The following is a 27,469-nucleotide window of genomic DNA, read 5'->3' on the forward strand; positions in this document are numbered from 1 at the left end:
CCCTCAGCAACTTCTCTGCTTCCTTCCTGACTCTAGACCTGCCGTCAGCTCTGTAATGAGAGCCCCAAGGCCTGGTCTTAATTAACTCTAGGAGAACCCTCCCAGGAAGTTTGTCCCTTGCCGATGCCCCTGTTATCTTGAACATCTTTTCATTTTAATGATTTTTTAATGATTAAGAAATGCCATACACTGTGTTTCAGGCATGTGCTGACTCTCTTTGCAGTACCATATGGAACGTAGGTTCTGAAATATGTCTTTGGTGCCCCTGAAGGTCCCTAGGAAAGCTCTCATTCCTTCTTGCTTCCGTGAGAGTGAAGCAGCCTCGGTGGAAAGCATGTGAGCGTTCCTGGCGTGGTCTCAGCCCAGGCCTGGGGTGCCGATCATTTTCAGCACCCCAGGTAGGGTGGGGAAGGGCAGAGGGAGGGGCTGCTGCTTATCCGTGGGGTTTCTTGCGCTCTTTGTGCTGGTGATGGTTGGTTTTCCAGCTTTAGCCCAAGAGTTGGATGAAAATGTGTATATGGCAATGGAGGTTCTTGAAAACTAGAAGGGTGAGAGGGTGGAGGTGATGGTGATCAACCAGTGGTAAAACAGGAAAGGCCTGAGCAGCCTTTTTCCGTCTTGCATCTTGCTAAAATAACAGAAAACGGGTGGTGGCCTGGCTTGGCACAATGGTAACTAACTTTTGCATCTTCTACCACTTGTTGAGTCCTTTTCATGTTATGTGACTTATTAATCATACCAGCCCTGCCATATGACATGGATTGATCCCCACCCCTACCCCAAGCTGGTAGATGGAGAGAGTAAGGCCTTGAGAGATTTAGTAATTAGTCTGTTTTATAACCAGTAAGTGTCAGAGCTGAACTCTAACTGATGTCACTAACCAGATCCATCTTCTTTAAATTTCATATTGTCTCCATTATGCTATGTAAGTCATGTACTCACTCAGGATTTTCTCATCTCTGCAGAAAAATGTTTGGACTGGACCTTTTCTAGGGACCCGTCCCCATGCTAACCTTTTGTGTTTCCGAGGTTTTGGCCCTCATAGCCCGTCAGTTCACTACACTGGTTAATCATTATGGAATCGGCTTCACAAGCATGTATTTTAGTGCCCATTAGTGCAAAGTGCCACGTGAGCTGCTGCAGGGATGGGGACACTGAGAGCAGTGTCTCAGTGAGGGTGTCACTGTGGGCATGGGGGCTCTTTGAGCAGCAGATATGTGTCGCCTCATGCCTGCTGTCTTCTGAACCATCAGAAATTTTTCCCTGAGTAACCTCCAACCCCTTCATTAAAGCACAGAACTGGAGGTTATTCTTCCCTTAATAGAGAAGCCAGGAGGTTGTTTGTAGGTTTAAGCATGGTTGAACCCCAGGGTGCTTGCTTCAGAGGTTAGGATCAGGCCCTAAACATTGATAGTCAGTGGCCTCTTCACTTATCCAGATCCTGCTGGAAGCTTTTTCTAATGGCCATATGTGGCATCTTGCCACATGGAGTTCAGTCTTTCTGTTTGTCTTAAATTGACCTGTATTGGGACTTCCTCATACTGGAACCCTTCTTTCTTCAGTCTGGATTCAGAGATACTGATCACAGCCTTGTGCTCCTTGCCCATGTTCAGCCTTTCCCTCCCAGAGGAGAAGGTGACACAGGATGTCATGGGGGTTGGTACCCATCCTCTTAGCCCATTTCTAGTAGCTGCAGGTCAGTTGTTTTCCCCCATGGATTTGGCTTTCTGGGGAGAGTGAGATCCTCTCACTTAAGTCCTCAAAATAGAAGGTGTCTCTGGAATTACCTGAGGAGGTAATTACCTGGGGAAGCTGAACCTGGGAAACTATCTGTCAGAGGCTGGAATGGTCAAAAACTTTCTGGGGCCAAGCACAGTGTAGGACACCTATTAGGTGATATGTGTTGACTGACTGATGAGGAAGGCTAGGATTGGGGGGTGGGGTGGGGCGTGGTCAGGCCTGGGGCTCGAGAGTTAGGGCCTCCTGTTTCTGGGGATACGTAGGCCCAGCTGAAACTGCCTCAGTACTAGTGGAGAGGCTCAGAGCTGCCAGGGATGGGACCCTGGAAAGAAGCAGTTGTGGCCTGAAGTCTAAGCAGCCATGCCCCAAGGGTAGCTTTCTGCTCTCGGCTCGGCACTCTCACCCCTTCCTTGGTGTCTGCACAGGCCTCCTGCAGAAGAGCTCCTGCACTGGCTGCTTTGCCAGGACAGTTTCTAATGGCTGGCTGCCGCTTCTCTTTGGGGATTTCCGCTTTGTCTCGGCTTCCCCATTTGAAGGCGCTGTCGTGTAGAGCTCCGTTCATTAGCCGCGTCCCACCTTCCCAGGCTCCCTGGCCCTCTCTGTATCACAGTCTTTGCATGATGTCCTTTGTCACTGGCATTTCCCCCAACACTTTATTATAAAATATTTCAGAAGTACAGAAAGTTGCAGGAATTGTGTAATGTACACTCTAAACCCACCACCTCAATTCTGCCATTAACATCTTCCCGTATGTGCTTTTATCACACCTGTCTACTTGTATATTGCTCAGATAGTTTATTGGGATGCACTTTAAATTTGTCATCAGCGTGCATTGAGTCCTATCTTCTTAATGTACTTGGCTGACCTTTTCTAGAAAAAAGCTGTGTTTGTAGTGCCCAGTCTGGATTTTGAGACCCAAGGGGTACCTGGATGCTGCCTGATCAGAATAGGAATGTTCTTATCTTTGGGGAAGTAGACTCCTGCTCAGGGGTAGCCGAGCAACCAGAGAGCTGGGAATTGAGGGTTGATGTTTTGAGCTTTTTTTTTTCCATAAAGCATTTGTCTCCTCTATAGAAAACCGTCACAAAAGCACCACTGACTTAGTTAATAATCAGCTTCTAAAAATAAGCCCAGTTTTCAGCAGCTTTAGTCAGCGAAGGCAGGTCCTTGGCAACTGTGCAGTAGAATTGAAAGGTTGGGAGGTGAGTCGCAGGCAGCACTGGGTGAGCCTGACTCTGGTTCATGCCTCTTAAATCCTGCTCCTCCCATTACTCATACTGTAACTCTGCTTGTAGCGTAGAAGGAGGCTAAAGGGAGGAGAGCCAGCATTTCTTCCTTGTTAACAGAAATGTTTTCTATACCAAGGTACTTCACTGGGCTGCCCTCTGACCTGGCAGTGGAACCTGAGAGTCTTTTCTGCCTTGTTTGCATCACAGATTTGGGCAGAGTTGCTCTGTTGCTCTTCAAGTATACAGTCTTCCCTAATAATTAGGCAAAGTCTTTCAAACAAAGGGTCTGAAATCACATTCAGTTGAAAGCAAAATAGAAATAGCCAGAAACTTTCTGCACTGGAGTCCCTGTGCCTGTCAGTAAGGGAAATTGAGAGGTGCTATGGCCTTTCTTGGAGCCTGCTGACTTGGGTGTGTTTACCTGGGCTGTGGTGCTGGCCTGATTTGGCCACCAGGGGCCTGTGGCTTTGTGAAGCAGCCAGGCTCAAAGGATGACTCAGGCACCCGCCTGGGTCACAGCCAGAGTAGTGCTCTCCCGAGGGCTCTTGGAAAATGTGTGTTTACAGAGAAGTTCTCTTGGGCTCTAGATTAATACTTCCCATCTCATAGCACATTTGAATTTTAGGTTGAATTTTGAAATCCTCCCCTGTGCTCCTCAGTTGTCTGGCCCATCGTTAGGTAGCTGTGCTTGGGAGTTTGTTGTGATGAGAAGTCTGATGTATTCAGGGCTGTTGGTATGCATGTGAGTACACACCTGCACACCTGTACTGTCTTCTTCTCTCACTAACATCCATGATCCATAGTTGATCTGTGATAGAAAGTCATTGGTCCAAACTGTCCTTTCTATAAGCAGAGAATTTTAAGTTGATAATCTGTGTTTAGCATTATTTTAGGTGACTTTTAAAAATGATTTTTATTTACTTACTTTTTAGTTTTGGCTGCACTGGGTCTTCATTGCTAAGCATGGGCTCATTCTAGTTATGGTGTGTGGGTTTCTCATTGCAGTGGCTTCTCTTATTGCAGAACATAGGCTGTAGGGCATGTGGGCTTTAGTCATTGTGGTATTCAGGCTTAGTTGCCCTGCAGCATGTGGTGTCTTGGTTCCCTGACCAGGGATCGAACCCATGTCCCCTGCATTAGCAGGCAGATTCTTAACCACTAGACCACCAGGGAAGTCCTTAGGTAACATTTTTCAAGAGCTCTGTATCCCTGAACAAATCTTACTTATTTTCTCACTTCCTTTAGAAAGAAAGTAGTGTTGTAGCTTCCTAACAGATTTTGCACAAACTGGATGTTCAGTAAGTATCTGTTAATTGATTTATAGGTTTAATTCTCCACTTTCATAAATGAGGTCAGTTTTTTTTTTGTTTTGTTTTGTTTTTACTTTTAAAAGGTAAAACATTTATTTATTGTAGAAAATGTGTAAGTCATAGAAAAGCACAGAGAAGAAACTATCGCACAACAGAAATCCCTGATAATCTTACTATATCGACTGGAACATTTTGGTAACATTTTTGATATTCTGGTTTTGTGTGAGTATATGCACACTTTAGTTTTATAAAAATGAGATTATGCTGTGTCCTTCCTTTGTTTATTACATCATGCATTGCTCTCCAACCTTCTGTTTCGTGGCTGCATCGTAGAGGCTGGGTGGTATTGGAAGCAGGATCTCTGTGGGAATGTCTCTCTACTTATCCTACCCAGATCTCGCCCTCCTCAAAGGCTCAGGTTCCGTGTCACTCTCGCTGTGAGCCCTTCTGTTGGCCGCTTTGTCCAGGGATCGCTTCCTCCTCTGAATACCTGTAGTAATGTCTTTTCTCTTCATTTAACTGTTTGTTCCCTGCCCTGTTTCAGAGGAGGGTTTAAGGTGCCTTGCCACTTTATGAATGTGTTCTGTCTTCCCAACCAGAGGGTATTATTTCCTGTCCTTATAGTTTTTTTCATTTGTAGTTCCTCACATATTCCTATGCCTTACGCAGAGATGATTAATAGATGATAGTTGATGATGGTAGCTGCCCAGGGTAGACAGGATAGTTTAGAAAATCAGTCTGAGTTTATAGGAATCATCTCTACTTCTGGGGTAATTTTATATTGTGACTGATAATTGGCTGCATCCCAGGAGTACTAAGCAATTTAATGTTTCTCTGCTTATGATCTTGTTGAAATACCCTGTTCTTGGAAGTTCCCTGGTGATCCAGTGGTTAGGATTCCACTCTTCAACCCTATTCTTTTCTCCTCTTGCTCCTCTCCTTTTACAGGTATGGAAATCATACTCATTCTTTGAGTAAGATTTCAGCTCAAATGCTATCTTCTGAGTGAAGTCAGAATTCTCCCTTCTTCTCTGGGTGTGTGCAGCACTTTTACTATATACATTTATTCTGTTTCATTGTGTTTTGTGGAGTGGTATATTTCTCCTACTAGTTTATAAATTTATTGAGGACAAGAGCTAGGTCTTTTTTGTATCTTTTTCCTCCACAGAACCTCAAACAGCGCATGGTGCTTTGTAGGATTTGTGGAATGAATAATTACTTTCTATGATATTTTTCTTTGGATTTTATGAAGTATAATTTGTTAGGATGATACCAAATGCAAGTTGTGACTTACATAATGATGACAGAATGGCAAACATTTATTGAGAACTTTTGGGCCAAATATTGTTCCAAGGGCTTTGGATGTATGAGCTTGTTTAATACTTAAAATAGTTCTATGTGTATTATAGTAGCCTTATATAATTATTATCATTCACATTGTACAAGTTGAGTAACTCGGTCAGTGTCCACTAGATAGTCAGTGTCAGAGTTGGGAATGCAAATTTGGATAGTTTGCGTCTAGAGCACTCCTAGCCACTACTCTGTTCTGTCATTTCTGTAGAGTGAACCACTGAATTAGTCATTTCTGACCACTAAATTAGTAATTTATGGGATGTTTATTCATAAGATTTGAGTTATTAATCATTTGCTAGCTCCCACAATGTTTTATTCATATCTTATTTGATGTCTGGGGCACACCAAAGGGTACCTTCTGGAAAGATTTGTCATGTGTGAGATTTATTTTGCTGCTGAAGTTTAACACTTGAAAGAATAGTTAGAAACACTGTCACTAAATGGACTCTGGTATTCTTGTTCTTAGGATGGGGGTTCCTTGGATCAAGTTCTGAAGAAAGCTGGAAGAATTCCTGAACAAATTTTAGGAAAAGTTAGCATTGCTGTGAGTATATAGAGAAGCTTTTCTTCCAAGTTCTCTCATTGATAAATAGGAAAGGGACAAGGAGGAAGGTGGGAAGTTGACAAAGGGAAGTTTTCTAAGAAAAGTTAGGTTTTTCACTAGAATTTTCTCTTATCTGGATTCTAGATACAATACCGTCTCCCCTTCACTAAAACTAGCAAAGTAACTTTCTGTATGTTAAAATCTATCTTGAAAAATAGGACGGGGTATCCAAAGGAATTCTCATTTTGGCATCAGAAAGCCTCTTTTTAGATTGAAGATTAAAAAATGAATTCAGGCAAAGTGTTCTTTTAAATGTAAATTATCTAAACTTACAATTACCAATTTTGCTTAAAAATCATTTGCTATATACTATGTAAAAAGATGGCTTCTTAATAAGACAGATGCAAAAAGTCAAAGGAGAGGAGAAAAATAAGGGAAGAAGGCAAATTTGTGATGTTAGATGAAGTATTTTCCAGATAATTTTAAAATAGAAAGGTTGAGTATTTTCTAAACACCAGGATTTCAGTTTCCATCTTTTTACATTTCCTCTCACCTAGGTAATAAAAGGCCTGACATATCTGAGGGAGAAGCACAAGATTATGCACAGAGGTAAGAAATTATTTGCTAATTGTGATGTTTTGGATTTTAGCTGAAATCTAAAAGTTGTTGCATCCTCTTTTATGTTTTGTTTTGGTATAAAAGTCGTTTGCTTAAAAAAAAAAAAAAAGTCGTTTGCTGGTATTTTTTATTTTTACTACGCCTCTTTGACTGTTTAGTTTGATGTGGAGCAGTAAGAACCACCCTCTTTTTGCTATGTGGCATGCCTGCATATTATACCAGTATACATATGCCAGCATATTAAAAAGCAGGGACATTACTTTGCCAACAAAAAGTCCATCTAGTCAAAGCTGTGGTTTTTCCAGTAGTCATGTATGGATAGGAGAGTTGAACTATAAAGAAAGCTGAGTGCCGAAGAACTGATGCTTTTGAACTGTGGTGTTGGAGAAGACTCTTGAGAGTTGCTTGGACTGCCAGGAGATCCAACCAGTCCATCCTTAAGGAGATCAGTCCTGAATATTCATTGGAAGGACTGATGCTGAAACTAAAACTCCAATACTTTGGCCACCTGATGTTAAGAACTGACTCATTGGAAAAGACCCTGATGCTGGGAAGGATTGAAGGCGGGAGGAGAAGGGGACGACAGAAGATTGGATGGGTTGGATGTCATCACTGACTCGAGGGACATGAGTTTGAGGAGGCTCCAGGTGTTGGTGGTGGACAGGGAGGCCTGGTGTGCTGCAGTCCATGGGGTCACAAAGAGTCGGACACGACTGAGCGACTGAACTGAGCTGATGCCTGTTACCTGAGACTCTGAAAGCCATAGTCCCCCAGTATGCACAGACCAGATCCCCAGCTGGAATTAGGTACCCAGCCCTCAGTGTCCTTGGCTGCCCACTGGACTAGACTGTGCATAGGCCCAAAGCCATGACTGACTGGATATGAGTTTGACTATAAAAGAAACTCTGGGTTTTATAAAAGTATAAAAGTATACACTTATCATATAACCGTACTTTTCTTAGATATTTAAGATAAATGAAAACATGTGTATATAGACTCATATGCAAATATTTAAAGCAGCTATATTCACAGTAGAAATAACTACCAAGAGATAAACAAGTTACAGTATATCCATACAGTAGAATGTTATTCAGCAATAAAAAGAACAGACTCTTGACACACATAGTTTTTAAAAACTTAATTTATTTTTGCCCACTCCAGGTCTTCACTGCTGTGTGGGGACTTCCTTTAGTTACGGGGAGCAGGGCTGCTCCTCGCTGCCGTGCATGGGCCTGTCACTGCAGTGACGTCTCTGCAGAGGAGCACAGGCTGTAGGCCTGTGGGCTCAGGAGCTGTGGCACACAGGCTCAGCAGCCCCGAGGAATGCGGAACCAGGGATCAGCCGCATGTCCCCTGTACTGGCAGGCAGACTCTTACTGTTTATCTTATCTTCTTATTTCACTGTACCACCAGAGAAATCTGACACATGTAGTTTTGATGACTATCAAAAACACTTAATGTTAGATGGAAGAAGCCTGACACAAAATAGTAGACTATTTCCATGTATGTAAAATTATAGAGAAAAAAACACAGGTCTTTAGGGACAGAAAGTAGATCGGTGGTTGCCTGAGGGCTTATGGAGAGATTAACATCAGTGAGGCCTGAGGAAACTCTCTAGGGGTGATGAAGTGTTGTATCTAGATTGCGGTGGTAGATATGTGAGTATATGCATTTATCAAAAGTTAAACTTTCTGATAAAGTGGTTGCATTTTATAGTATATGTGTGCTTGCTAAGTCTGTTCAGTTGTGTCTAACACTGTGATCCTGTGGACTGTAGCTTGCCTGGTTTCTTTGTCCTTGGGATTCTCCAGGCAAGAATACTAGGGTGGGTTGCCATTTCCTCCTCCAGGGGATCGTCCCAACCCAGGGATCAAGCCCACATCTCTTCTGTCTCCTGCATTAGCAGGCAAGTTCCTTAACACTAGTGCCCCCTGGGAAGCACTTAGTAGTGTATAAAGCCCTTTATATCTTAATGAAGTTTATTTTTAAAAAAAGATGAAGAAGCCAGAGCAAAGACAAATGGAAAACATAGTTCTCTGGTCATGTCCCTTTAGCTACAACGTGCCTTAGCACAGGTCTGGGAAGGGATGGCAGAGGAAGAGAGGAGTGGACTGGTGGGGTTTACTGCCCAGCTTACGAATCATTCTGTATTCCCAGTGTTAGTCACTCAGTCTTGTCCAACTCTTAGTGACCCCATGGACTGTAGCCTGCCAGGCTTCTCTGTCCATGGAATTCTCCAGGCAAGAATACTGGAGTGGGTTGCCATTTCCTTCTCCAGGGGATCTTCCTGACCCAGAGATTGAACCTGGGTTTTCTGCATTGCAGGCAGATTCTTTACCATCTGAGCCACTAGGGAAGCTCTATGTACTATAATACATTCTGAATTTTAGAATAGGTGTTTTTTTTTTTTTTTTTAATTAAAATTTTAAATTGTAAAATATATATAACATAAAATTGATCATTTTTACCATCTCAAAATGTACAGTTCAAGTGGAATAAAAAAATAAAATGTACAGTTCAGTGATATACTAAGTACTTTCACATTGTTATGCAACCACTACCGTCAGTATTCTTAAGATGTCAGATTTGCTTTAATGGATCTGTAGTTTCAAAGACATCCCATTAAAAATCCCAGTAGCCTTTGTAGAGTTGATAAATTGTATCTAAAATTTAAATGTAAATGCAAAGGACCTAAAATAGCCAAAACAACCTTAAAAAGGTAAAACATAGTTGGGAGACTAAGACTACTAGACTTTAAGGTTTATTATAAAACTACAGTAATCAGTAGAGTGTTTGTATTGGTGTGAAGCTAAGCATAATAGATCAAATAGAACAGAATGAAGAGTTCAGAAAAAGACGTATATAGTCAGTTGAGTTTTGACAAAGATTCCAAAGTAGTTCAATAGAGGAAGAAGAATATTTTCAGCAAATGATACTGAACAATTGGATATCCATATGCACAAAAATGAACGTCTGTCGTTTCCTCACACCATATACAATAATTAGCTCTCAGTGGATCACAGGTCTAACTGTATGGGTTAAAAGTCTAAAACTTCTAAAAGAAGACACAGAAAACTTTTAGTGACCTCTGTTTTAGCAGAGAGTTTTAAAATGGGACACAGGGGCTTCCCTGGTTGTCCAGTGGTTAAGAGTCCATCTGCCAATGCAGGGGACACGAGTTCAATCCCTGGTCTGTAAAGAGCCCACAAGCCACTGGGAAACAAAGCCATGCCCCACAACTCCTGAGCCTTCGTGCTGCAAGTACTGAAGCCCGTGCACCTAGGACCTGTGCTCCGGAGCAAGAGAAGCCACCACAGTGAGAAGCCCGAGAACCCCAGCAAAAAGCAGCCTGTGCTCATCGCAGTTAGAGAAAGCCCATTACACAGCAACGAAGACTCAGCACGGCCAAAAATGAATGAATGGATGGATAAGAGAAAATGGGACATAGAAAGCACAGACTGTAAAGCAAAAATCAATAAATTGCACTTCATCTAAATTAATAACATTTGTCTTTCAAAAGATGCTATGACAAAAATGAAAAGGCAAGCCACAGACTTAAGAGAAAATATGGGCAAAATATATATCCATCAAAGGACTTCATTGAGAATATTTAAAGACCTCTTAAAACCTAATAAAAGGATAAACAGTGCAATTTTTAAAAAATGGGTAGGGTCTTCCCTGGTGTTCCAGTGACTAAGACTGCACTCTCAATGCAAACTCCCAGGTTCAATCCCTAGTCAGGAAACTGGATCCCCCATGTCACATCTAAGACCTGGCACAGCCAAATAAGTAAATAAAATAAGTATTTTAAAAATGGGTAAAAGATTTGAAGAGTCACTTTACAAAAGAAGGAAGATATGTGAATGGCAGATAAGCAAATGAGAAGATATTCAACATCATTAGTCATGAAGGAAATGTAAGTTACAGCCACAGTGAGTTACAGCTACACACTGACTAGAATGTCTATAGAGACTAAATGTATGTTATTCAGGATGTGGAGCAATTGGAACTCTCAGTCACTGCTGATAGGAATCTGAAATGGTGCAGTTTATCAGTGTTTTAAAATGTTAAGTATGTATCTATGATACATTCAGCCATTTCATTCCTAGGATTTTCCCTAAAAAAAATAGAAAGCATAGGTTCAATAAGGCCCTTGTACCTGAATGTTCATAGTAGTTTTATTTGTAATAGCCAAAAGTAGAGACAACCCAAATGTCCATCAGCAGTTGAATGCCTAAACAGATTGTGGTATATCCATACAACAATATACTGCTTACAATAAAAAGAATAATACGTAGAAAAGATCAGTAGTATGGAAGAATCTTAAAAGAGTGATGCTAAGTGAAAGAGTCAGACAAAAAAGAGCTTTGTTACATGCTATGTGAATCTATTACATAAATCTAGAAATTGCAGACTAATCTGTAGTGACAGAATTCGCATCAGTGCTTGCCTGGAGAATGAAGGAAGGGGGGTGGAAGGGAAGAATTACAAAGGAGTGTGAGGAAACTGAGGGGGATGGTAATAGATGTGTTTATAATCATGATTGTGGTCATGGTCATATATATATGCTCATCAAGTCATGCACTTTAACTGTCAATATATGGAGTTTATTGTATGAAAATTATATACCAGTTAGGACTTCCCTTTTGGTCCAGTGGCTAAAACTTCATGCTCCCAGTGCGGGGGGCCCAGGTTTGATCCCCATTCAGGGAACTAGATCCCATATGCCACAACTGAAGATCCCGCATGCCACAACTAAATAAATAAGTAATTTTTGTTTTAAAAAAGGGTAAAATTATATATCAGTAACGCTGTAAAAAAGCAAAAAGAAAAAAAAATAGTCAAGTTGCTGATAACTATCTCTTTATCAAGAGAGATATAAAGAGAGATTCTTAAACGCAGCCAGGGAAAGGGACAATTACTTTGGAAACAGTTTGCTAGTTGTTTTTTTTTAAAAGTTAAATCATACAATCCATTTACTTCATTTCTCAGTATTGACCTAAGAAAAATGAAAATGTTTGTTCATACAGAGACTTGGGCACACATGTTCATAAGCATCTTTATTAAAGATAGTACCAAACTAGAAACAACCAAAATATTTATCACCAGATGAGCAAGTAAACAAATTCTGATATATTCAAACAACGGAAGACAGCTCAACAATAAAAGTGAGCAAATTGTTGATATGCATAACTTGGACAAATCTCACAAACATTATGATGAGTGAAAGGAGCCTTATAGAAAAGAGTCTATACTGCATGGTTCTACTAGAACAGTCAGAATTAATCCATGGTAACACAGGTTGCTTGAGGGTCTCAGGGGCTCGAGTGAGTGTGAACTTCAGAGGGGCGCGACAGAAAGTGACGCTGGGCCCGGAGCCCACATCTCCTGTTTTTAGTGCAGTCGTTAGTCTAGTCCTGGTGTTCTCTGTCACGTGGCTTCCATGTGCCATGCTGTGTTGTTGGAGGAGCACTCACTCTATTTCCCTTCCGAAGAGAGGAGGGTCTCAGCTTGTTCCCGGAGTAACCAGCTTGCTTTCCCCTTCCTCGCGGTGCTGCCCTCACTTTCCCAGCAATTTCTTTTCTGGCTCCACCATTTATTGCTTTTTGGCATAGAGAGCTGCCTCATGAGCCAGGCGGGATTCCGGACAGATGTCTTCATGGAGAGCTCACTCCTTGCCCAGCAGACAAGGAGCAGTCACTAGAAGGACTTCTGCTCCGGTGAGCAGAGTGTGTATGCGGGCAGCCAGGCCTGGCCGCTTGCCTTTCAGACTCATGCTGTTTGTGGGGCTTGTCCAGAAAGACTCCTGAAAGAATTCACTGTAAGGCCTGGCCTGGAAGTGGTCCTCCTCTTGCACTACTTGATTCCTTATCAAGAAGCACGACGAGTGGACAGTTGCTGGAAGCTGACTTGGAGTGAGAATGAGAGTCTCCCTGCCTCTGTCTTTAGGCTTTGTCACTGCTAGTAAGGTCAGTGAGTTCCGCTTCTGCTTTCATATATTCTTCTGCACTGAAATTTAAGCTCCGTTTCTTCTCATTCTATCCTTGAGGTAAAATGGGGAAGAATAAAAAGGCTTTACCTTTGCCTCACATTAAAAAAAATTCTTTACTTTTTTTTTTTTAAATCTCTGGTGTAATTTTTTTTCTTTTAAAGAAAATTTTTGGTTTTACCACTAGTGCATCTGGGAAGCCCCCCAAAAGTGTAGACAGGCCTTCAGAAAACTGAATCCCCAGACTGTGTTGGGGCAGGGACCAGGAAGGACTGCTCTGGTTTGGGAGGCTGGGTCACTCAGGCAGAAGAGCAGCAGCCTGAGTCCGCGGCTCCCGCAGGGTGGCTGCTGTGGGCCAGTTGGCCCGTCTTAGCCTCACCGGGGGTGGGCTGCCAGCTCAGTCACCTCCCAGACGGGCCCACCGGCACTGCCTCTGAAGCGTGCACTGCCACAACAATCATGCAGGTATCAAGCGGCTCTCCCTTCCTACTGAATGTGGGGTACGGGTTGGCACATCCATGTGCAAAAGTGACAGGATTTCTTCCTTTTTTTTTTTGGCCTCGCCACGCAGCATGTGGGATCTTAGTTCCCTGACCAGGGATTGAACCCTCTCCCTGGGCAGTAAAAGCACAGAGCATTGAGCACTGGGCTGCCAGGGAAGTCTCCAACAGGATTTTAAAGTTGAAAGTGATTTCTAGGTGTGCCTTACTCTTAAGTAAAAACAAATGTAGAAAAGAAACTTATAGCATAAGTTGTTCTGGGGGCACTTTTGCTTTTTAAAACATTGACTGGAAGATTTTTCGAATATAATTTTTCACAGAATCTTCAGGAAGGCAAGCAAAAATTTTATCACTTTGATTCAGACTTCTTTTTTAGGGGGTGGGAATATGCCAGTGATACAAACTTAGGCATACCAGCACTTCCAAATTACTTTTTAAGTGAGAGGAAGTATAGTAATGGTGTTTGGGTGAACGAGTGTTTTCACCTACTGCTTAGGTCCTGTTTTTGCAGCAGGTAGTGGCCTCTTGAAAGTTTCCGTTTTCTTTCTCGGAGTGGGTGAGTGTGTCCTGGACCTCGTGAGCTGCACTGCTCTGGGTGTGCCTGGGGCTGGCTTTCCTGTGTTTCTGGATGGGAACCTAGAGATCAGCAGATGCTCACCTTCATTCCTGAAGCGCTTGGTCTCTGCCATCGTGGAACGGGACTTCTTAAGTAGGACAAGTATAACCGATATTCTCCGAGTCTGAAGTCCTCCGAGTCTGGATTTCATCCACAGTGAAGTGGCCCACTGTGATTTGTCTGGGTGTTGTGCAGACATTGTATTCTGTTTCCCTGTGTGTTCAAAGGGAGCACAGTTTGTGTGATTCAGCCTGGTGTGTGTAGTTTATGGGTTGTTGATCAGGAGGTGGGGATTAGATCTATGGTTCCTCTGGGAGTCTACCTTTTCTCTGAACTCTTTGGCTGACAGTCTTGTATAGGTGCACGCACACATTCTTCCATGTTTACTTGTCCTTCTAGGCACTTATGCCATCCAAGAAGAGTAATTTGTATTGTAAATGCAAGAGACTGGGTGAATCGCTGAGGAGGGCAGACAGTTGGCTTGTAAATGACTTGTGTCCTCTGGGAGCTTAGTGTCTAACAGGGCGAAGAGACATATCTGTAAGTGATTCCAGTGGGTGGTGGAACACAGCCAGTGCCATTGGTTTGTGCATGAATCACCCCACCACCAACTGTCAAATAGAACCTGATGTGATGTAATTAGTCGGGATTCTTTGACTGTATTAGAAACCTAACTCATGATTATTTAATCAGAAGAGGGAACTTACTGGCTTGAGTTACTAGGAGGTCTGAAGGCAGGGGTGAGTGTGGAGTTGAAATGATAGTCTCAGGACTTTGGTGGCCGCTTGGCTTTCCTCCTCCTCCTGAGGTCGGGCTTCCTCTTCAGTCAGGTGCTCATCACGGGGGCAGCAGGGACCTCATAACCCAACACTTCTAGTCCTTTGTGCTCCGTGTCCCTGAGAAAGCACTGCCTCCTCTCCTCAGCATCTAGGTCAGTGCATGAATCACTGGTTGGCTCTGCCTGGAGAGCCCCAAGAGTCCTGGGCCACTTCTTGTGTCCAGGGGACTAGCTTATGAACGTGTCTTGGGGCAGGATAGATGGGGGTCCTTCATTGGCACCCCAGCAGGAACACACACTGTTGTGGGGGAACATATCCCAAATGAAAAAGAGGAGTTCTGTAACTAGAAGATGGGAGGAACAGATTCTGAAAGCAAAAATAGGGTGAAAAGAGTTGTTCCACTGTAAATAATATTAAGCATTGGGTCAGCAAGACAGAAAACTGCTAACACAGGATCAAAACAATAATTAAGCATTGAAGGCAGGGGGTGGGCAGATTGGCAGCTCACAGCCTGCTCCCTGTTTCTGTATGGCCTGCAAACTAAGATTTGTTTTTCAGAATTTTGTGACATGTGATCATTGTGTGAAATTCAAATTTCAGTGTCCATGAAGACATTTTACTGGAACACAGCCCGGCTTAAGTGTTGTCTGTGGCTGCTTTTGTATTGTAATGGCAGAGCTGAATAGTTGCTTGTGAAAGAGATTGTGTGGCCCTCAAAGACTTAAAATATTTGCTCTCTGGTCCTTTGACAGTAAAAGCTTCCTGACCACTGAGTTAAGGGGAAGAAGAATCCCCTAGCCAAGGAAGCTTTAGAATTGAAGCACAGAAGTCAGATGTAAGATGGTTAAGTTCTTCATTGAAAAGAGGGTGTATGACGTGGGGAGGAGACCCTAGGGCTCTGAGAGGGGTTAGTTAACTCCACTGGCTTCTGTGTAGCCTTTCTACTTAGGGTGGCAGGAAGTCAGAGGTCCAGTTCATCCAAAGCTGACCCAAGTGGTTAGCCTATGAGTTAAGGGGTGTGGGGTGGGGGGCTCAGATATAGCTGTACTTCATGCCATTGAAAGCAATGACTTGCATCACCAGCCCATCAAGCCGCTCAGCCCCCTCTCATTATCAAGATCTTGTTCTGATTAAGACCCTGAAGAAAGATAATAGGATTTAGACCAATGCAGAGTTCATACAGTGGAGCCCGTGAGTAATGTCTGCCTTGGAGTTGCTGGCCGATGAAGATCAATAAATGCTGATAACAGAGTTAAATTAAGCCTCAGCTAGGTTTTCTCTTCCTTCTGTCAGATGGAGCAGCATGTAACCTGCCTGAACTTTATACCCAGTGGCTGGGACTTAGATTTTTGAGGGAACGCCCAGTCAGACTGTGATTGGAGTGAGCTGTGAGGTTCTCTGCAGAGCATTAGAGTCGCCTATACCTGGGGGCCCTCCTGCTCAGAGTCCCCTCCCAGAGAGTTCCTTATTGCCCGGGATAAAGGGTTCTGTGGAAACAGGGAGCTCTCGGGTCAGGATGAGATTTTAGCATTCTACGAGACAGAGTGTTTTTGGATCCTAGTCCTGGGGACAGCGGAGGGTCTCTAAGTTACCTCAAGGGACCCCAGCAGCAGCCTCCGGAGGAACAGGGTTCTCACTGCCCTCAGCCTCTGAAGTCCTCCTCTCACTTCAGTCAGACTTGCTGTTGGCACCGATAGTCAAGATTTTAAGTGGCCCAAATTTGTTGTTTTACAAGCTGTTGTGGCAGATTCACATATAATGGGTTTCTGAGTGGCTGCTTCTGTGACCCCTGCAAGGTGCTGTCCTCCCTGCCAGAGTTTTCCCGGCATCTTGCCAGGCTTCCCCGAGGCCCGTGAGGGTGGCCCTGAGGCTGTGCATAGCGCGGTGTCCTGAGCACAGTCCCCGTCCGCGTGTGGCAGGGGGATGCCATCAGAGCCTCAACCCGTGGGCGGCCCATGGTGTCCAGGGGGCACCCTGGCTGTAACTCAGCTTCCTCTGCCCGTCAGGCTCATCCCCTGCCAGGTGGGACAGCCTCAGGGGGCAGTTAACTTACAGGAAGAACTGTTCCCTTTGGACTGTGTCTAGACCACCCCACCTTGCAGATGGAAAGAAACACAGTGGCTGATTAGTAGCTGGAATCCAGCATGTGGTCTCTGGCTCGAAACGTGAGTCACGTTCTCTAGAATTACCTCAGTGCTAGACCTACAGCAATGGATTATGTCTCCAGACGAGTTTGTTTCTTAGCATCTCAAGTGAGGCAGATGGGCCGTTGGAGGAGGAGAGTGCTTCCTCAGATCCCTTTAGGGAAGCATCGTGGAGGAGGTGGTATTTGGGCTGAGCTTGGAAACATGGGGAGAAATTACGCAGGTGGCAGTGTTAGCACAAGGGATTCTAGGTAGGGAAACACATGAATCACGATGACACAGCGGCCGGGAAACACAGATAACGTCCTTGCAGGAAACAGCAAGTCGTTTACAATATTTAGAACGAAGGATTCCTGGTGGTAGCTGGTGGGAGTTAAGTGAGAATTAGTTGAGGAGGGTCTTCCCCGCCATGTGCAGGGACTGGATTTTTATCCCGGGCAGTGGGGAGTTGAGGGGTGCTCCTGCACAGGGAAGTGAGGCGAGCTGTCCTTGGAGGAAGAGGCCTCTGGCTGCTGCAGCTCTGGTGACGGGGAGGGGAGCGAGGTCAGCGAGGAGCTGCGCCATGGTTCTAGAGGAAAGAAGGTGGGTCTGAGTCACAGTAGTCATCGAGTGAAGGGCGAGGAGGACACAGGGTGGGAGAGACGACCCTGGAAAGCCTCTGGGAGCAGAGGCCGGGTGTGGGTGGAGGGGGGTGGGGTGGGTACAGGAAGGAAGCCTCTAGCTTTGCCCCTGGGCCTTCCCTAAGGCAGGGAGTGGAGGGGACCCCAAGGCTGGGCCTGTTCCCTTTAGGAAAGACCAGGCCGAGAGGCAATCCCGGCAGAGCTGTGTCTTGCTCCTTCTCATGTCATAAAACCTCATTTCTAAGGGATGCCTAGGGCCACGGTCCTGCCACTCTCCTCAGGAGCAGATGACTTCTTGAGGAGGTCTGTGGGCCCAGGAGAGCTGGTTTGACTTGGAAGTTTGGTGACCAGAGAAGGGGTAGCTTTTATTAACCAGTACCTTAGCAAGGTGGAACCCACCTTGCTCACCATGCCCAACACTACAGTGACAATGTAGAATCTAGTGGAGACTCTCAGCTAGAGGGTGGGAACCAACATTAGGCTTAATAGCACCAAATTAATTACAAACAAACAGGGTGGTATTTTCTTTTTCCACCAAGAAAAAGTTTTGGTTGAAACAAGGCTGGCAGTGAGTAGATAATTGTTGAAGTTGATGATGGTGCATCATACTCTATTTTTGTTGAATGTTTGGATTTTTAAGAGGAAAAAATTGGAAAGAAGGAGGCAAAAGTACTAACGTGACAAGTGACATACATGGTAAGAGCTTCAGGCAGAAGGGAGTCTTGTAGGCGTGCAGTGGTCAGGTGAGGCTTCCCAGGGGAGGTGGGAGCCTCTCAGGTAGGATTTCTATTTTTTTCACACGTAACAGAAACTGGGCTTCCCTGGTGGTCCAGTGGTTGAGAATCTGCCTGCCAGCGTGTGGGACTCGGGTTCAGTCCCTGGTCCAGGAGGACCCGTGTCTGTGGAGCAGCCGGGCCTGTGCTCTAGAGCCGGGTGCCACAGCTCTGGAGGCCAGGCACTCTGCAGCCTGCGCTCCGAAGCCGCCTCAGCGCGAAGCTGATGCAGTGCGCCTGGAGAGTAGCCCCTGCCCGCCACAACTAGAAAACGCCCGTGCACAGCAGCGAAGACCCAGCACAGCCAGCCAGTCAGCCTAAAAAACAAACAGGTAACAGAAACCAACCTGAGACAGTGTGAGCAGAAGAGAGGACTTCCTAACAAGGATCATGGGGGACTTTCCTGAGCGTTGGCAACAGCCCAGATGTGGGCAGTGCTCAGGAAGGGTCGGGACGGGGGTGGAAGACAAGTGGGATCCCGGGCAGCTTCTGTCCGCTTTTGGCTGCCCTGTCCTGCGTGCTCTGCAGCTTGGCTTTCTCTGCTGCTTTGTCCAGGGGCAGGAGGCGGGACCTCCCACCCTGACCCCAGCTCCTCCCACCTCCACCCCAGTAAGCACCAAATCTATTCAGACACAGCACAAGCCCAGCCAGACCCTCTTAGCCCCACTGCCAAGTCCTTGAGTGTCCTAGCAGAACTCACCTGGTGCAGATAGTGTGTGGCGCTCCCTCCTGTAGGGAAGGGAGGTAATCAAGAGGACACTTTTGGGTCACCTTCTCCTTCCTCGCCTCCAACAAACAAACAAGACTAGAAGGATGATAGATCATATAAATACAGAAGGCATCTGGATAAGAGACCAGGCAGAGCAAATGATTCAGACAGAAACATTCAGGGACTCCTGGGGAACAGCATGGATCCTCTTGGCACTGACAGTGGTTGGGGAGGTGGGGTGGGTAGGGACATAGGTAGGAGTCAGACCGAACAGGATCTGATTGTTTATGTTGCTTGTGTTTTTTTCTCAAACAAATGTTAGCTTTTATTCCCCACCCCCAAGCTTCAGACTTAGACGACAAATAACAAGCTTCAGAGCCATTGAAATCTAAATTCTGTTTCTCATATGTAGTTCCTCAGTTACTTATTGAGCCCTTAGTACCTGCCATCAAATAGGAATTACTGCTCTCACCTGACAGCCAAGGAACCCGACTTCAGGTGGCTCATGATTTTGGCCGGGCTCACACAGCCTGTGCTGGTAGAGCTAGGATTCAAATCCAGACCTGCCTGACTCCAAAGCTGGTGCTCCCATTTCCACACCACAGTACATGCCTACTTATGGTAATTTTTGATGCCAGTTGATAGTAAGAGTCAGTGGATGTTAGGATTCTTGGTTGTTGGGAAACACAGATTAGCTCAAGCAATAAAAGAGGTGGTTTGTTTGTTTGGCTTAGCTAACCAAACCCCAGGAAGAGTAAGAATGTAGCCTGGCCTTAGGGAAGATTGTGTCTAGGGACTCATACTCCATTAGCTGTTATATTTCAGTTAAGATATGCAGTCGGTTCTCTATACCTGCATCCTTGGATTCAGCCAACCTACAGATGGAAAATATTTGGGGAAAAGTTCCAAAAAGCAAAATTTGATTTACATAGCATTTTCATTGTGTTTATAACTATTTACATTGTATTAAGTATTATAAGTAATCTAGAAGTGATTTAAAGGGTACAAGAGAATGTGTAATACTCCATCATTTTATATAAGGGTCTTGAGCATCTGCAGATTTTGGTATCCACGGAGGTGGGGGTTGGGGATGGGGTGGGGTGGTGTCCTGGAACCTGTTCATTCTCGCTTATTTGTTTCTCTTCTGAAGTTGGCTGTTTTCTCTCAGGCCAGCTGTCTCTACCACATGGGAACCATTGCCTCTGGCTTTAGTCTCATTATCAGAGAGGCAAGAGCTTTTCCCAGCCTCTGACAGAAAATCCCGAAGAACGCTCTAACTGAACTAATACTGGTCTTACCCAGACCTGCCAGGTCACCGGGAGGTTGGTGGCGCAGCCTGCATTAGGGGCCTGCCCTGTGGCCCGGGGACAGAGGTCTGATGGTCAGTCTCCATCCGAAGCAGCTGGCTGGAGTCAGGGAGGCAGTTTTCCCAGAGTTAGTGCATGTGGTGGGGGAGGGTCCTTCTCAGTAGATGGCACTCGGAATGCCAGCTCCGTTTAGCTTAGGATTGTCCTTACCTGGCAAACACGCTGTCCTTGGTGTTTTCCTTCAGGGCCTGTCTCAAGCTAAGCTAGGAATCACTGGTGAGTGACCTTGACTTCACGAGTAAATCCTGCTGACTGTGACCCAGGCATCAAGGGTAATGCCTTACTTGGGTGCAGCTTGGGTCCCCATAACTATGGTGATATTATTAGAAATTCTCTCCCACTTCCCATTTAAAATTCAACAGATTTCCAGTCTACCTCTGTCTTTCCTTTTGGCAACTTCCCCCCCACCCTGCCCCTTTTTCCTCCTGCTGAGCAAAATTAGCTTTCGGCAGGTAAAACCAGGTTTTTAGCTGATTTCTCTTTCTTGAAGTTCAGATGATAATGTCCAAGTAGCCAACATTATTTTCTTGTCCACTGGTGGTTGATTGGCTTTGTGACAGATTGCATATTTGCTTGTCTTTGGAAGTCACTTAGTCTGGAAGGTGAAGTATACTGCTCTAAGGCAGGTTTTTCTTGTTTTTTTTTTTGGCCATGCCATGTGGCATGTGGGATGTTAATTTCCCAACCAGGGGTCAAACCTGCGCCCCCTGCATTGGAAGCATGGAGTCTTAAGCACTAGACTGCCAGCAAAGTCCCTAAGGCAGGTTCTTTTAATGGGAAGGTTACTCTGCGGTCTTTAGCAAGGGGCTTCTACTTGAACCTTAATTTTCATATCTATAATATGGGGCTGCTCTGCCATATGTTATTATGGGGTCATTTAAAATGATCCAGGATCCATAAACTCATGCCTTGACTATCCCCTTTCCCCGTTTTTCTTTCTCTCTCTCTCCCTTCTCTCCCTCTCTCTCTGGTTTAGCCCCTTTACTTTCTGCTGAGGTTGGTATTACTACCTGATTTCAGATTCTGACCATTTCTTGGAATGGCGTGTGCTGATGAAAACCACATCGTTGCCTAATGTGACATCTTGTGTTAATTGTCAGCATTTGCGTGCCTTTCGGGTCAGGGATGAGCACCGCATTTGCAGGGGGGCACACAAAGGTACAGAATGAAAGCAATTCAGAACTAATGGATCATGGGAGGGAAGTAAAAATTAAAATGCAGTTGCTGGACTCGCTTGCAAAACTCTTGAAAGCAGAGAGATAAAAATAGCTGCTGGTTAGGACCTGGCACACGTGCTCCGAAGGCTCACTGAACTCACTTGTTAATCAGGAGGCTCTAGTTCCCGCTGTCAGCGCGTCTCCTGCAATTAAACTTGCTCAGGAGGGTAGTGAGCTGAAGCTGAGAAGGAAGCACTTGCTCACTAACAAGAATTATAATCTTTCACAATCAAATTTTAAGGATGTCAGCCTACCCCAAGTCAGCTCCTATACTCAGATAAAGCTTGTTTTATTGGTTACCCCCTTGACAGGTAACTCCTGAACTCTGGGCCTCAGTGTTTCTTGTCTGTTCAGTTCAGTCGCTCAGTTGTGTCTGACTCTTTGTGACCCCATGAACCGCAGCATGCCAGGCCTCCTTGTCCATCACCAACTCCTGGCGTTTACCCAAACCCATGTCCATTGAATCGGTGATGCCATCCAACCATCTCATCCTCTGTTGGCCCATTCTCCTCCTGCCCTCAATCTTTCCCAGCATCAGGGTCTTTTCCAATGAGTCAGCTCTTCGCATCAGGTGGCCAAAGTATTGAAGTTTCAGCTTTAGCATCAGTCCTTCCAATGAATATTCAGGACTGATTTCCTTTAGGATGGACTGGTTGAATCTGTTTGCAGTCCAAGGGACTCTCAAGAGTCTTCTCTAACACCACAGTTCAAAAGTATTAATTCTTCAGCGCTCAGCTTTCTTTATAGTTCAACTCTCACATCCATACATGACCACTGGGAAAACCATAGCCTTGACTAGATGGACCTTTGTTGACAAAGTAATGTCTCTGCTTTTCAATATGCTGTCTAGGTTGGTCATAACTTTCCTTCCAAGGAGTAAGCATCTTTTAATTTCATGGCTGCAATATGCAGAGGGGTTAATAATGCTTACTTTACAGCATGGTTGTGAGGGTTAAAGATGACAGTGTATTTAAAAGGCCTGGCATAGTAGGTGTTCAATAAACCAGAGCTGTTGCGATGTCTTCCTACGTTGGCTGGCTTCTTATTTGTTGAATTCCGTCTCCTGTGGTGGTGGCAGCCTGGACAGGGACTGGTCCTTTCTACTCACAGCTCAGTGCAGGCACTTTATTAGTGTTTATAAAGAATAAACAAGTGAATTATTTAATCCACAGAGGGGTAGAAAATGCTCAGAAGTCAAGTTGAAGTCACGTGCTCATTGGGGGAAAAATCAAGAAGCTTTGAACAGTGGTTATTTCTGGTGCAGAAAATATCAGAAAAGAAAATTCTTTCTTCCACTTAGTTTCTCCATAACACCTTCTTATTTGTTTATGAAGAAGAGGGGTTTATTCTTTTTCATTGTTGCAGAGGCTGGGCAGGATCTGGGTTTCAGACCTTAGCATCTTATAGGTTTCCTAGGGAAGCTTGTCAGCCTGGGAGCTTAGAGGCTAGTGGATACCTCCTGTGAAATGCAGCATGGCCCATCCCTTGCTGGGGCTCCTTCCAGCTTCACTCTCCTGATATTGGAGGGTCGGAAAGAGAACCCAAGGCCTGGAGAGGCCTCAGGAAGTAGAGAGGGACCACCTGGGCCTGTAACATGCATAGCATTTGAGGCGGCTGCAGGGGAAGATGAGGGAAGAAGCCTGACTAAACCCCCCAGGGCTCCAGGGCAGGGCAGTATTCCATGTTGGGAAAGGCCCTCAGAAGAAGCAGACTTCTACCAGGTGAAGAAGTGAGAGGGCAGGTGGGAAAGGATGTTTTAGGTGTGGGGATCAGTTAGGCAGGCGAGCCTGAGCCCAGGTGAGATGGACATGGAGAAGTGAGCAGACAGTGGGCTTGGAAAGGCAGGCTGAGGGGCCTGGCCTGTGCTGTGAGGCAGCTAGCTGGGAGGGGCGGTCCCTCTGGAGTGTCACTGTGTGATACACGCTGGAAGAGGAAGCTGCCGGGGATGGAGCAGAGGAAGGGGGGGGGGGCGGGGATTGTGGGAAGCAAAGGCAGGAGGCTGCTCATGGGAGCAAACAGCCTCTCAGGCCTTATCTGACCTCTTTTCTGTCCTCAGAAAAGAGCCTGGCTAGCTGGGGTGCCAGGGAGGAGCATGTCCTGTCCTGGCAGCTCCAGCCACATGTGCTGGAGTGGAAGAAGTTAGGATGTCTCCAGGCAGCTTCTTGTCAGGCCTTCAGGGTCACCTTGAGGGGCCCTGTGTGTGCATTTGGCTTCCAGGATGAATGTGGCCCAGGCAGGGAGACACCCCGTCCCCCACCATCTGCGTGGGTCTCTCAGCCTCCCAGGCAGTGTTCCTTGGGCTGAGTGGGGGAAGCAGGAGCTGACAGCCAGAGAGGGAGGAAAGTGGCATTATGTAAGTTTGCAAAAAAAGGAGGCTGGCTTGCCATGTGAACAGAAAGCAGATACGAGGACAGCCACAGAGGCAGTGCAGCCTCTCCTGAGCAGCAGCGGTGGCCTGGGGAGTGGTGTCTGAGCGGCAGGGGCAAGTGAGGAAACTGGTGTCTGGAACCGGGAACTGCCGGTCTTGGAGTGCAACCCGTGAAAGAATCCTCCGTTGTGATCCTGTCACGCGTGTGCTCTTTAAATGCCCACAGTTCATTCGATGGGTCCTGGTCTCCATCTGGTGAGGCTATAAGAGCTGTGGTGGTTATCACCACTTTACCGATCCGCAGACCACAGACTACAAAAGCCAAGGGCTCGCTCAAGGCTGCATGTGGAATGTGTGGCAGGGCCAGGACTCAAATACAGGTCTCTTGATTCTTGCCGCTCTTTTGCTTTTATAACAAGACCTAATAGGTCACTTCTGAACAGGCCATGGGAACATTGGAAGGTGAGGGCGCTCAGGGCTTTGTGGTCAGTCACTCAGGGTATGAGTGATGTGGTAGCAGGGTGAGTGGGAAGAAAACAGGTCCAGGCATCACAGGGTCTGAATTTTGGTTCCCACATTATCCAGTTTTTGCTGTGTGAGCTCAGTCAAGTCCCTGGACCCCTTTGGGCCTCAGGCTTTTCGTCTCCACCATGAAGAGGAGGAACCAGATGCCTTCTCAGGCTACTTCTGACACCTCTGTCTGTATGGGAGACTCGGAGGCATGCCAGTGGGTCTGGAAAGATCTCAGATTCTGTGCTGCTGTGACCTGTGACACGTAGATGGCTGGGTCTTAGACAGGCAGTACTCATGGTGTGAAGTGTGTATGTGTCCCCAGTGAGTTTAGCCCCATTCATTCGCAGGCATCTAGGAGTACTTCCTGTGTTGTCCTGCCAGGTATTGTCCTGTATCTGCGGTTAAAGGGATGAGGCAAACTGCCAGCGTCCCTGCCCTGGCGGAGCTGGTGGTGGGTGGAGAGAGGCTGGAGCTGGCGTGGCTGTGGTTAGGACTTGACCCAGGCTGGGGATGATGAGGGCTAGGTGAAGGTGGGTAGGTGAAGGACTTCCTGGGATATGAGAGAGGGGTTTTTGTTTGTTTGTTTATCCTTGGAAAGATACTTAAATGGATCTGTTAGATTCTGTGTAAGAATAAATAAACTTATTCTTGTGAATATTGAAGGGGAGCATAATAAAATCTTAATAGTGGCTCTGGTAGGTTGAAATTATGAGGGTTTTACTTTTCCCTCTGGTTCTCCAGATGTCCTGTGTTTGTATTACGCCCGTCAGAGATTCCCTGTCAGGGTTTATGATTTTGCTCTCGGGTTTGGCCTGCTCTTGAGTGGGTCTCCTTGTTTGCCAATGTCTGTCCACAAACCTGGTGCCTGGGGCCCCTTTACCAAGTCCCGGCCTCTGCTCTGCCTGCTTCATGGGACAGTTGTTTGAATCAGAGGAGATGGTAAAAGAAGAATGTTGAGAAATTTACCTCTTGGCAAAGGGAAGGGCCAGTGGACTAATAACTGGTGGTGGGAGCCAGGGTGACCGTGGGATGGCTTGAGTGCAGCGAGGGGGAATGGGGCTGGTGCAGGGACACTCTTCTGACCCTGAGGAGCAGCTCTCAGGCCTCCCTAGTTCTCTGGCCCCGACAACGAGAGGCTCTCCTTGACTAACAGGTAGATGCACCTGTGCAGGCTGTTAGAGAAGTGACTTCAGTGAAGGAGAATCAGAAGTTGGCTCCCAACCCCTGGCACACACATTTTTAAAACCCCCATGTTCTGTGCTTGTCAGGTCAAGAACAGGAGTACCTGGCTCCATCCCACCCTCCTTTAGTCTTTGGTCTCTAGCCTCCGCAAGCATACAGGTCTTATCATTTCTTCCTCTCTTGTGATCCAGTGATAGGCGTTGTGTCTTGCCAACAGAGGCAGCTGAAGCAAGGCCTTTCAGTCTTGATTATTCATGGTAACTGACTCCTTCCTGGGGTCATCTGGCCAAGACTGGGTTCTCAGAGTGGAAAACACTGGCTTTTTGCCTTGCTTCTAGAGCAGCTTGTCACTCCTCTGAGAGTTCTTCCTTGAACCCTGAACCAGGGGGAGTAGGGGCCTCGGTGTCCAGTGTCCGTAAGCCAGGGGCTGACTCTGTGATGGGGCTGGGGCGTGTCATGGCATTCGTGGTCAGGGGTCGTCTGTCTGGGGAGCATTTCCCAGTCCACCTATGTCAGCTCTCTGCTTTTCTGTTTTCTTTCCCCTGCAGACGTCAAGCCGTCCAACATCCTAGTGAACAGCCGTGGAGAGATCAAGCTCTGTGACTTCGGGGTCAGCGGGCAGCTCATCGACTCCATGGCCAACTCCTTCGTGGGCACCAGGTCCTACATGTCGGTATGAGCGCCGTGTTCCATTTCTCGAGGCTCTTGTCTGATCGGGAATAGGAGCCAAGTGGGTGTCTTCCCAGTGGAGCCAGGTGCTTGGGTGATGGGGATGGGGGAGAAAGAAATGAGGGATGAGCTTTGTGGTCCCTCCCTGAGGAGATCACAGTCTCAGGGGAGATGGGCTTGGCCTTTCACAGGCCTGGGAGCATAGTTGGGGCACTGGGGCCTTGACTTACTGCATCTCAGCTTCAGCTCAAACCGGTACTTGGATGTTTCCGGAGCTTGGCTTTCATTCTGTAGACATGGAGCTCCAGCCCTCGGGACCTCTGCCTGCTGTCTTTAGACCCTCAGAATGACATGCCCAGAAATGCCCCCACCCCAGACTGCCCCGCCTTTTCCATTAGCAGTAAATGGCATCACTGTTTCCTCAGTTTCCCAGGGTAGCAACCCAAGCATCAGCTTCCAGCCTCTCTGCCCATCTCCCCATCCCTCCAGCACCTAGTGACCTGACTCCTGTGAGTCTTCAGCATTGTCTTTCCCCGCAGTCTCTTGTCTCCCGCCTTGCGGCATGTGTCCCAGCTCCTGTCCCTCTCTCACCACAGCACAACTACCTGGTCCCCTGGCATCTGGTTCCGCCGACAGCCTGAGGTCCCCGAGTCCTCCCTCCTGCTCCCCCGACCCCCACCCGTGCCATACAGCCAGCTCCCTGAGGGGCAGGGATAAGCCTGGAGGTGCCTCTGCTGTCCTGAGGGTCCAGTTTGGGGCCTGGGCCGTGGTCGGTGCTCAGGGAATGCTTGGCCAAGCGGGTGAACATGTGGTTGACGAATGGGCGGGGACATGGCTAACACTCCTAAGAACGATTCAGAAAGGGGAAACGTGGCTTTGGGTGAGGTCTGATGGGCCGAGTAGAGGAACCTTATTTGGAGTGGGTGGGAGGCCTTCAGAGGTGAAAGGAGGGGTTGGCACAGAGGCTTAGGGCGTCTTAGCACATTGTGTTTTATGTGCAGGCTTTCAAGCACTTTCACATCTTGCCGTGATGATCCCATTTGAACTGGATGGTTGTCCCATTTTAGAGATGAGGAAATCTAGACTCAGGGAGATGAGGTGACCCACGCACTTTACCTTGCAGAGCCAGGGTTCAGAGCCAGGCCTCCCGGCTGGCGAGTCCCACCCTGCACTGCAGGCGCTCACTTGCTGTTAGGTACAGCTTGGCAGCTGCTCCTGGCCCCCATGTG

The 27,469-nt window shown here is 46.4% G+C and overlaps 1 protein-coding gene across 2 annotated transcripts in view; it reads left to right on the forward strand.

The window, feature by feature from the left end:
• The window catches only part of MAP2K1 (mitogen-activated protein kinase kinase 1), a 75,866-nt gene that overhangs the window by 41,459 nt on the left and 6,938 nt on the right, over positions 1–27,469 (forward strand). For both annotated transcript variants that reach the window (XM_065941946.1, XM_065941947.1), the window contains exons 4-6: positions 6,099–6,176; positions 6,734–6,785; positions 26,120–26,244. In XM_065941946.1, coding sequence (XP_065798018.1) covers positions 6,099–6,176; positions 6,734–6,785; positions 26,120–26,244 — 255 coding nt within the window. The remainder of the gene's footprint in view (positions 1–6,098; positions 6,177–6,733; positions 6,786–26,119; positions 26,245–27,469) is intronic.

The sequence above is a fragment of the Muntiacus reevesi genome, chromosome 7, assembly GCF_963930625.1.
Source record: "Muntiacus reevesi chromosome 7, mMunRee1.1, whole genome shotgun sequence".
Lineage (NCBI taxonomy): Eukaryota > Metazoa > Chordata > Mammalia > Artiodactyla > Cervidae > Muntiacus > Muntiacus reevesi.